This window comes from Pangasianodon hypophthalmus, chromosome 30, assembly GCF_027358585.1.
Source record: "Pangasianodon hypophthalmus isolate fPanHyp1 chromosome 30, fPanHyp1.pri, whole genome shotgun sequence".
NCBI lineage: Eukaryota > Metazoa > Chordata > Actinopteri > Siluriformes > Pangasiidae > Pangasianodon > Pangasianodon hypophthalmus.
Genome location: NC_069739.1, coordinates 3,283,181 through 3,295,403, shown reverse-complemented (window position 1 = coordinate 3,295,403; position 12,223 = coordinate 3,283,181). Strand labels below are relative to the sequence as shown.

At 35.9% G+C, this 12,223-nt stretch overlaps 1 protein-coding gene across 2 annotated transcripts in view; it reads left to right on the top strand.

Moving 5' to 3' along the window:
• Positions 1-1,501: 1,501 nt before the first annotated feature.
• Positions 1,502-12,223, top strand: part of tfap2d (transcription factor AP-2 delta (activating enhancer binding protein 2 delta)) — a 23,402-nt gene continuing 12,680 nt past the window's right edge. Inside the window, exons 1-2 of one of the 2 annotated variants that reach the window (XM_034301993.2) lie at positions 1,502-2,072; positions 2,990-3,475. In XM_034301993.2, coding sequence (XP_034157884.1) covers positions 2,034-2,072; positions 2,990-3,475 — 525 coding nt within the window. In that variant the 5' untranslated portion in view covers positions 1,502-2,033. Of the gene's footprint in view, positions 2,073-2,917; positions 3,476-12,223 lie in introns of those variants that run through there. The other variant, XM_053231605.1, reaches the window with a different exon arrangement.

The following is a 12,223-nucleotide window of genomic DNA, read 5'->3' as shown; positions in this document are numbered from 1 at the left end:
CCGAGCTCACGCGCTGGGTGGGGCGGCGCATGGACGTGACATGGGCAAGGCCATGGTTTTACACACACACACACACACACACACACACAAATGCATCACTTATGTTTAATATCTTTTTTTTTTTTCTCACAAAAAATGTAAAATGTCCTGTCAGTTCATGCGCAACTGGTGCTCTGACAGGACAGACAGTGGTACTAAAGGTACTAAACTGTACCATCCCCTGGCCTCGATGTGGTACCTTAAGCCTACACCTTTAGTACCTTTAGTACCTTTAGTACCTTTAGTACCTTTAGTACCTTTAGTACCAAGTGTACCTTTAAAGCTTTTCTCTAAAAGGCCCGTAAATCTTTGTTTGTTTGTTTGTTTTAAAGGTGCACTATATCCACATTTCCAGGTGAAAGATACATATTAAAGGTACCAGGGAAAGGTACAGTACCCTTAGTACCCTTTCATCTAAAACAGTCAAGACATCTATAATAATATTCTTATAATACTATTATTATTATTATTATTATTATTAACTAATAACCAAGTAGACAACACTGAGCATGTTATAACGCGCCAGTGTGTGTGTGTGTGTGTGTGTGTGTGTGTGTGTTTTCTCTTCTTCTTCTCTTCTTCTTCTTCTTCCGACCCGTGTGTGTGTGTGTGTGTGTGTGTGTGTGTGTGTGTATTTTGACAGAGCATCCCCTCAGAGACGCGCTCATTTGACCGAAACCGGAGAACGAGTTGAGCGACGGAACGGAAGCCCCCTCACACACACACACACACACACACACACACACACACACACACACACACACACACGCTAATCGTTCTTTAAAAAGGGGGGAAAAGGACGCAAATGTTTTTTTTTTTTTTTTTTTTGTTCCTGTCCAACAAAAAGCGAGTGTGAGTGTGATACGGTCCACTTAGCGGCCATAAAGCCTGAGATTGACCGGCGGAGAGCGAGAAGTCAATCTAGTCTCAAAAAAAGAGAAAAGAAAAGCAAAGAAAAGAAGAAGAAGAAAGGAGATTTGGCCGAATCCCAAACGGAATTAAAAAGACGCAACAGATTTCAGGCACAATGTTAAAACGTCTTAAATAGTCTGCAAATCGTGTCTATATATATATATATATAAAATCATACACACTGTTAAAATAAAATTTGCTCTAATAATTATTAAACGCACTAAATTGTCGCAGTATGATAATAATTCCTGAAAAAGGTGTGAAAAAAACATACCGATCAAGCATTATTATTATTATTATTATTATTATTATTATTATTATTATTCATTCTTGTAAAAATAATAATCACAGATTTGTCACTTTTTTGCTGCAAACACACACACACACAGACACACACACACACACTCACACACACGCATACATAATATAAAAGAAAATAAACTCGACAAAACCCCATGAATCCATTCACGAGATCATTCACTCATTTTTTTTTTTTATTCGTGCATTAAAATGTTTTTTTTTTTTTCCCAATATGTACGAAACTAAACTTACGTTTCTGCTGCAATGAAAGAAAGAAAGAAAGAAAGAAAGAAAGAAAGAAAGAAAGAAAAAAGAAATCCGGAAAAGAGAGCAAAAAATGTCGGCGCAAAAGTGGAAAAAAAAAATCATCAAAAAGTGTTGAAAGCGCGCGCTCGGTTCCTTATTAGGCGAAGATACAATATTTATTCCGTGTCTCCAGGGATGAGGCTCCTTCTCTCTCTATTGTCCTCCCATTCCTCAATGCTGATGCTTAATTTTCAAAACTTCTATATTACCAAGGGACCTACGACATCAGCCGGAGAAAAACCCCGGCAAGTACATAATCCGAGCCAGGGAGCCGCTCGGTGCAGTGGGGAGAGACACGCGCGCGCACTTTGCACCGACACCGACTCCGACAGGCCACGATTTCACCAGTTTTTCCGGCGGATTTTTGTCTCGTCTCTGTCCTTCCTTTCTTTTCTTTCCTTCCTTCTTTCTTTGCTGAGTTTAATTCGGGCGGCGCGAGCGAGGATAATCCGGGGAGTTTTGTCGGAAGCGCGAGAATGTCAGCCACCTTTCCGGGACTGGTTCATGATGCGGAGGTATTTTTATTTATTTTTTTTTTTAAAAAAATATATTCATTAAAAAAAAAAATCTGAGGATTTTATATATTTATATTTATATATTTAATTTCTTTTTGTTTGTTTACATTATAAGCAAAACTAGTCGCGCGCGCGCTCGTGTGTTTATTGCATAAAATGATCAAGGAATAAATATGTGATTTTATAATGTCGGTCAGGATAAAAAATAAATATACACACACACTTAAATATATATATATATTTACACACACGCGCGCGCGCGCACACACACACACACACACATACACACACACTCATCCACACGATGCAAGTTGCTTTTTCACCGATTCTCACACTCCCTCCGTCTTATTGTCAGTGACTCACTCCCGTGTCTCTTTATGCGCGTGCACAATAAATGATTTTAATAGTTTTGGCACGATGTAATAACTCTACTTTCACACACAGTCACTCACACACTCTCCACGGCAAATGATAGACAAGTGATAGAGGGATAGAGGATACAGAAGGAGGGGAAAACGGTGCTCGTTTTTTTTTTTTTTTTTTTTTTTTTTATATACACCCGTGCGCAGGTTCTCACGCGCTCCCTCCCAGGCACGGAGGAGAGTGACACCGCCGTCAGGTACTTCTCTAAAAAAGATGCTTTGAGGCTCGTGCGTGTGTGTGTGTGTGTATGTGCGTGTGTGTGTGTGTGTGTGTGAGTGAGTGTGTTGTGTACATGTGCGTGTTTGTCAAGGCCGAGTTCTTCTATAAAAAAACAACAAAAAAAAAAAAAACCCGACAAGGTTTCCGCTGAACGGAGCAGCGCGCGCGACTTGTAGCTCGGTGTAGCTGCGAGCGCTCGTTAAATGACATCCGTCATATATTTATTTTTTTCCTCCCTCTCTCTCTCTCTCTCTCTCTCTCTCCTTTTTGCACAGATACGTCACGACGGATCAAACAGCTACCGTTTGATGCAGCTCGGCTGCCTGGAGTCAGTGGCCAACTCGTCGGTGGCTTACTCGTCCTCGTCTCCTCTCACGTACCCGGCCACCGGGACCGAGTTCGCGTCGCCGTACTTCCCCGCCAACCACCAGTACACGCCCCTGCACCACCAGTCTTTCCACTACGACTTCCAGCACGGGCACCACGCGGCCGTGAACGCCGACGCGTACTACTCGCAGCAGTACTACCAGCAGCTGCACCATCACGGCGAGCCGACCGACTTCATCAACCTGCACGGCGCGCGCGCGCTCAAGTCGTCGTGCCTGGACGAGCAGCGGCGCGAGCTGGGCTGCCTGGACGCCTACCGACGCCACGACCTGTCGCTCGTGAGCCACGGCTCGCAGTACGGTGTGCACCCCGAGCAAAGACTGCTGCCGGGGGCCGGTCTGGGGCTTCCGCCGCCGGGGGCTGATGACCTACAGGTACCAGCACGTGCACCCGCCCCCCATCCCCCTAACTAATACTGTCCAAGCATGCACAACACACACAACACACACACACACACACACACACAGAGAGAGAGAGAGAGAGAGAGAGAGAGAGAGAGATGCCTGGCGGTGCGTGACCTTGACTCTTTATTACGTTTTACGAATTTTACGAAAAACCAGCCGAATTTTATATTAAATCAATAAATAAATATACAATAAATAAATTAATTAATAAAAAAAGAGGAAATCATCACTATGCTGGAATTTCAATGAGACAGGCCTAGTAGATAAATTCATCCATTCATTCCTTAAAACTTTAAACTCGAACAACATCAAATAGACATTTTTAACTTTAATAAAAATAAATAAATAAATAAATAAATAAATAAACATATTACTAAGGAATTATAGCAAACTCAGTACATATGTATATATATATATATATATATAGAGAGAGAGAGAGAGAGAGAGAGATAGATAGATAGATAGATAGATAGATAGATAGATAGATAGATAGATGGTTAAAAATACAAATAAATCATATTTCTATGAAAAATATTATCATTAACTAAGCATAAGTTCTAATCAGCTAATTAAGCAGAGTTATTCGTATACACCACAGATGCCGCGTTAAACTGATTTTTTAGAACAAGGCCTATAAATTACTAGGGAACATTTTAGACTTTATGGAAAAATACAAATCAATAATTCATATTTATGTGGGAAAAAAAATAATCTCGCTTAATTCGAGTTTTATTCATTTAACTGAGAAAAATGTCGAGTCTGTAAATACACTATTTTTTTCAGTACAGTTAAATATAATAAACATCTCGACTGTTTGACTTGATTTGACTGGAAACGCGGAGCTCCGACTCATTGAAATGAAGTCACCAGACGCTCTCTTTATGTGTGTCCTTCTTTTGAGCGCTTGAGAAGAAGAGAAACTGCTGCCACAGAATGAAATCTAATTTTCGGTGTATGTTTTTGCGCATTGTGCTATTGAGAGGTCGGAATGAATCGCGTGAATGCGCGCGCCTCTCCGTTAAAAGGGAGGATTAAGGGCTTGGAAAAGGCGCGCGGACAAAAGGCCAAATCCTCCGCAGTAGAGCACCGTAGTTTATCCAATTTAGGACTTAATGTCAATCAACTGGTTATTTATGCAAAGACATCCTGAGCGCGGGTCAAGTTTAACTGGCGAGTTAAAAAAAAAAAAAAGAGTAAATAAAGGATGAAGGTTGGTTCATGATTCGCGATTATTCTTTAGGTTTGGTTTTACGCTTTCTAACAAAACACTGAAACGTGGTGCATGAGTGTGCGCGCGCCCGTATGTGTGTGTGTGAGTGTGTGTGTGTGTGTGTGTGTGTGTTATATATATATAATTAAGAAAAGAAAGATTAAATGCGTACAGGAATAAAAAACAAAACATAACAGTAGAATATGTTAATATAAAATTTTAGTATTTACATTATGATTATTTGTTTGTATTTAGAGAACTAGGTTGTATAGCTTCTATAGAAATGCTGTGGTGTAGTTTTGTACAATGTCGCATTGCAATTCATTTTACGTGGTTTTATTTATTTGTTTGTTTGTTTGTTTGTTTGTTTGTTTAAATATTATGGAAACCTGGAAGAAAAAAAAAAAAAAGATGCGCATCTATTAAATGTTGTATCAATGTAGCAAAACTATACTGATCTACAAACATAACGAGCCTAAATAATTCAATATTAGCTAATATTTTAGTATTTTAGGAAACAGTTTGCATTAAACAACAGTGTAAAAAAAAAAAAAAAAAAACAGTCGCGCGAGCGCCATTGTTTACACCGCAGTTGTCGCGTGCAGCTTGTTTTGTTTTGTTTTATTTTGTTTTGTTTTTTTCCTTCTTTTTCTTTTTTTCAATAGTCTTCGGAACGGTAGGCGACTTGTTCTGCACGCGCGCGTTAAATAAAGGCGAGAGAAACACACACACACACACACACACACACACACACACACACAAACTAAAATCCCCGCAGAGAAACACGTATAAAGTCGCGTGAAGAAAAGGTTTCCGACCTTTCTGAATTAAGGGAAAAAAAGCACGCGGCTCGATGCGGGGCTTCACCGAAACAGATGCGGGGCACAACAGAGTCCCGCGCGCGCACAAAGTGCGTCTCTGAGCCGCTAAAAAAGATTTGGCACGCGGAACAATAGGAGCTGCCCCGTGGCCCTGTTACCTTCCCGCATAATTTATTCCTGATCTCGAGAGTTTTTTTGTGTATTGATTTTATAATCACTTTAACTGCACGAGGAGGAAGAAAAGGAGGAGTTTGTTTAAAAAAAAAAAAAAAAAAGGCTTACACGAGCTCGGCATTATGGCACTTTATAAACCAGAGTGTGTGAGAGAGAGTGTGTGTGTGTGTGTGTGTGTGTGTTACTCTTTGTTGTGGAGTCTGGTCGCGGCTCGTGAGAAGGATTAACTTTTGATAAAAATCTCGTGACACTACTGAACGAGTCTAATAATAATAATAATAATAATAATAATCTTCATCATCATCATCATTATCATCATCATCATCATCTTCATTCCACTGCAGACTTTTCCCTAAGCCTCTAAATGTTCATACCTTAAACTAAAAGCTGTGTGTAATTCTACACAATTCTATACAATTCTACTGAAGATAAAAAAAAAACAAGGCTAAATTAAAGTACCGCACTGATGATCGTGTATGACGTCACAAGTACACAGATACACGCACCGTTAAACCCCGACGCTCTTCACTGCCTTTAATTGTAGAAACCGGTGCCGTGGTGGTTGTTTTTTTTTTTGTTTGTTTGTTTGTTTGTTTTTTAATCTAATGACGTCACACACGTTCAAATCGGAGTTCTCAGAAAATTCCGGAAAAGTCGGAAATTATCGTAATTACGACGTGACGTCAAAGCAAACAGCGTAAATGCCGGTTTCTTTTGCTTGTGATCTATTTTTTTAAAATTCCCACTTTTTTTTTAAATTTTTTTTTAAAAAGAAGTGCTGTCATACAAGGAGAACCATTAAGAACCTTTTTTGTGATCGATTTTTCAATTTTTTTTTTTTTTTTTTGTGCCACGGAGAACCGAAAAACATTTTCCTGTCAGGAGTGTTAGCAGTAGTCTGTGTGAAAGCATTTTAATGGCAGGAAAACATAATTTGTCAGCAATCATGGACCAAAAGGTTCCTCAGGGGACCAAAATTGGTTCAATGGTTCTTAAAGGAACCTATTTTTGATTAGTGGACCGTTTTTGTTTTTGTTGTTGTTGTTGTTTTGGCCACAATGAACAGAAAAAAAAAACACTTTCCACCAGAAATGTTAGCATTATTTTTATTTTTTTGTTGCCATCTTTGTGGTGAACACACACCAAAACTCATCATGGACTGAAATGTTCTTTAGGAGACCAATAATGGTTCTATGGTGGAACCTTTTTGACTGCTGGACTGTTTATCACAAAGACCTGAAAAACATTTTCACGCCAGAGATATTAGCATTTTTATTTTTTTTTGTCATGGCAACAAAATCTAATTTTTAAAGTGTTTTTTTTTTTTTCTTTTTTTTTTTTTTTTCCAGAGGACCAAAAATGGTTCTATGGTTCTCTAAGAGTCCAGGATTAGAGGACATACGTCATTATTCAAACCACCGAAGAAGAAAATAAAGAAGTTTTTTCCATGTGCTGGTCGTATAGTTTGCGATATCGTGAATCTTTGCGTCCAAGCGCACAGCTAGTGTCGAGTCTGATCGATTGCGCTACGGGTTTCCTGATGTTTTCCGACTGTTCGGTGATGTGGTACTCTCAGGGGTACCTGTTTTGTATCTTCAGTGTGTATCAGTTACCTGGGAGTGTCCATGTGGTACCTTTAATTAGGGTTTAGAATAAAGTTTTAAAGGTAAACTGGTCCTTCCACTCTTCCACTCTCGGACCTAAAGATACCGAACTGAACTTTTCCTTTCTGCTGGTTTGGTACCATCAAGAGAACATGTTTTACCTGGAAACGTGAATAATGTGTACCTTTTAAAAATCATTTTAGGTAAACATTCAGATCACAGATGTTCCTTTAAAGCTTTACTGTACAACATAAACATGTAGCCTTGACAAGAAAACTAAATATTTGCTACCTTTATTTCAGAGTGTGTAAAATAAAGGGTTCCTCAAGGGTTTGATTAATGGTTACGGGTTCTTAGCTTCCTATAGCAGCTCTACTCAGAACCGTCTCTAATGGGAAAGTTGTACGGTTCCCCATGATGGAAAAATCTAAGCAAACTTAATGACTCTAGGTTAAACTTTTTCTAATATTGTACATTTATCTGTTTGTTACTCAGTTTGTTTGTTCGTTTGGTTGGTTGGTTGTTTTTGTTGGGTGTTCAGTTAGTCTACAGTAAAAAAATGAATTGTTCAATGTTGAATTCACCGAATAACCAGTTCTGAATTTGTTTAAAGCTCCGACTTGTGACATCACAATAAACATTCACGAGATCAAAAACAGTGCCGGTTTCACAGCGTAATATCACGATTTAACTCTAATTAACTCTACACATATTCATCACTGCTAGAATTTAAAACTAGAATTTAGTTTCTTGTATAAGAAACCAGAGAAAAGGTGTTACAAGGTGGTTAAGCTAATAGTTAACAGCTATCCGTCATCGTGGTTGGAAACAGTGTTTGTGTTTAGGCTAGTTTACAAATTGAAAACTAAAAAAATGGCATTCCCCAATGAAACAGATTTAACTCTATGCTATTAAGTGCTAGTACAGATGCAGTTTACTACAACGCTGTAGAATTTACTATAGTACTAAGGAATTCACTACAACACTGTAGAATTTACTATAGTACAGTAGAGTTTACTATAATGCTGTAAAATTTACATTTACTATAGTACTGTAGAGTTTACTACAATCCTGTAGAATTTACTATAGTACAGTAGAGTTTACTATAATGCTGTAAAATTTACATTTACTATAGTACTGTAGAGTTTACTACAATGCTGTAGAATTTACTATAGTACTGTAGAGTTTATTATAATGCTGTAGAATTTACTATAGTACTGTAGAGTTTATTATAATGCTGTAGAATTTACTATAGTACTGTAGAGTTTACTACAACACTGTAGAATTTACTATAGTACAGTAGAGTTTACTACAATGCTGTAGAATTTACTATAGTACAGTAGAGTTTACTATAATGCTGTAGAATTTACTATAGTACTGTAGAGTTTATTATAATGCTGTAGAATTTACTATAGTACTGTAGAGTTTACTACAACACTGTAGAATTTACTATAGTACAGTAGAGTTTACTACAATGCTGTAGAATTTACTATAGTACAGTAGAGTTTACTACAATGCTGTAGAATTTACTATAGTACAGTAGAGTTTATTATAACGCTGTAGAATTTACTATAGTACAGTAGAGTTTACTACAATGCTGTAGAATTTACTATAGTACAGTAGAGTTTATTATAACGCTGTAGAATTTACTATAGTACAGTAGAGTTTACTACAATGCTGTAGAATTTACTATAGTACAGTAGAGTTTACTACAATGCTGTAGAATTTACTATAGTACAGTAGAGTTTACTACAATGCTGTAGAATTTACTATAGTACAGTAGAGTTTACTACAATGCTGTAGAATTTACTATAGTACAGTAGAGTTTACTACAATGCTGTAGAATTTACTATAGTACAGTAGAGTTTACTACAATCCTGTAGAATTTACTATAGTACAGTAGAGTTTACTACAATGCTGTAGAATTTACTATAGTACTGTAGAGTTTACTACAATCCTGTAGAATTTACTATAGTACAGTAGAGTTTACTACAATGCTGTAGAATTTACTATAGTACTGTAGAGTTTACTACAATCCTGTAGAATTTACTATAGTACAGTAGAGTTTACTACAATGCTGTAGAATTTACTATAGTACTGTAGAGTTTACTACAATGCTGTAGAATTTACTATAGTACTGTAGAGTTTACTACAACGCTGTAGAATTTACTATAGTACAGTAGAGTTTACTACAATGCTGTAGAGTTTACTATAGTACAGTAGAGTTTACTATAATGCTGTAGAATTTACTATAGTACAGTAGAGTTTATTATAATGCTGTAGAATTTACTATAGTACAGTAGAGTTTACTACAATGCTGTAGAGTTTACTATAGTACAGTAGAGTTTACTATAATGCTGTAGAATTTACTATAGTACAGTAGAGTTTACTACAATGCTGTAGAATTTACTATAGTACAGTAGAGTTTATTATAATGCTGTAGAATTTACTATAGTACAGTAGAGTTTACTACAATGCTGTAGAGTTTACTATAGTACAGTAGAGTTTACTATAATGCTGTAGAATTTAGTATAGTACAGTAGAGTTTACTACAATGCTGTAGAATTTACTATAGTACAGTAGAGTTTACTACAATCCTGTAGAATTTACTATAGTACAGTAGAGTTTACTATAATGCTGTAGAATTTACTATAGTACTGTAGAGTTTACTACAACGCTGTAGAATTTACTATAGTACTGTAGAGTTTACTATAATGCTGTAGAATTTACTATAGTACAGTAGAGTTTACTACAATGCTGTAGAATTTACTATAGTACAGTAGAGTTTACTACAATGCTGTAGAATTTACTATAGTACTGTAGAGTTTACTACAATGCTGTAGAATTTACTATAGTACTGTAGAGTTTATTATAATGCTGTAGAATTTACTATAGTACAGTAGAGTTTACTACAATGCTGTAGAATTTACTATAGTACTGTAGAGTTTACTACAATGCTGTAGAATTTACTATAGTACAGTAGAGTTTATTATAATGCTGTAGAATTTACTATAGTACTGTAGAGTTTATTATAACGCTGTAGAATTTACTATAGTACAGTAGAGTTTACTACAATGCTGTAGAATTTACTATAGTACAGTAGAGTTTACTACAATGCTGTAGAATTTACTATAGTACTGTAGAGTTTATTATAATGCTGTAGAATTTACTATAGTACTGTAGAGTTTATTATAACGCTGTAGAATTTACTATAGTACTGTAGAGTTTACTACAATGCTGTAGAATTTACTATAGTACTGTAGAGTTTACTACAACGCTGTAGAATTTACTATAGTACAGTAGAGTTTACTACAATGCTGTAGAATTTACTATAGTACTGTAGAGTTTACTACAATGCTGTAGAATTTACTATAGTACAGTAGAGTTTACTACAATGCTGTAGAATTTACTATAGTACAGTAGAGTTTACTACAATGCTGTAGAATTTACTATAGTACAGTAGAGTTTACTACAATGCTGTAGAATTTACTATAGTACTGTAGAGTTTACTATAATTAGTGTAGAGTTTACTATAGTACAGTAGAGTTTACTATAATTAGTGTAGAGTTTACTATAGTACTGTAGAGTTTACTACAATGCTGTAGAATTTACTATAGTACAGTAGAGTTTACTATAATTAGTGTAGAGTTTACTATAGTACTGTAGAGTTTACTACAATGCTGTAGAATTTACTATAGTACAGTAGAGTTTACTATAATTAGTGTAGAGTTTACTATAGTACAGTAGAGTTTATTATAATGCTGTAGAATTTACTATAGTACAGTAGAGTTTACTATAATTAGTGTAGAGTTTACTATAGTACAGTAGAGTTTACTACAACGCTGTAGAATTTACTAGAACGTGGGTTTTTATTGTCATTCCTCTATTGTCTACACTGGAACGAAATGTCTTTTCTCCAGGACCACAGTGCAACACAGAACAGTACACAAGATTACATAAAGTGCAAACAACAGTGTGAGATGAGTGCAGGACAATAAATACACAGAACAGAACAATACAATACACAAAACACTACAATAAATACACAGAACAGAACAATACAATACACAAAACACTACAATAAATACACAGAACAGGACAATAAATACACAGAACAATAAATACACAAAACACTACAATAAATACACAGAACACTACAATAAATACACAGAACAATAAATACACAAAACACTACAATAAATACACAGAACAGGACAATAAATACACAGAACAGGACAATAAACACACAGAACACTACAATAAATACACAGAACAGGACAATAAACACACAGAACAATAAATACACAAAACAGGACAATAAACACACAGAACAGGACAAAAAATGCCCAAAACAGGACAATAAATACACAAAAACACTACAATAAATACACAGAACGATAAATACACAGGACAATAAATACACAAAACACTACAATAAATACACAGAACAGGACAATAAATACACAGAACAGGACAATAAATACACAGGACAAGACAATAAATACACAAAACACTACAATAAATACACAGAACAGGACAATAAATACACAGAACAATAAATACACAGAACAGGACAATAAATACACAGAACAGGACAATAAATACACAGAACAATAAATACACAAAACACTACAATAAATACACAAAACAGGACAATAAACACACAGAACAGGACAAAAATGCCCAAAACAGGACAATAAATACACAGGACAATAAATACACAGAACGATAAATACACAAAACACTACAATAAATACACAAAACACTACAATAAATACACAAAACACTACAATAAATACACAGAACAGGACAAAAAATGCCCAAAACAGGACAATAAATACACAGGACAATAATACACAGAACACTACAATAAATACACAAAACACTACAATAAATACACAGAACAGGG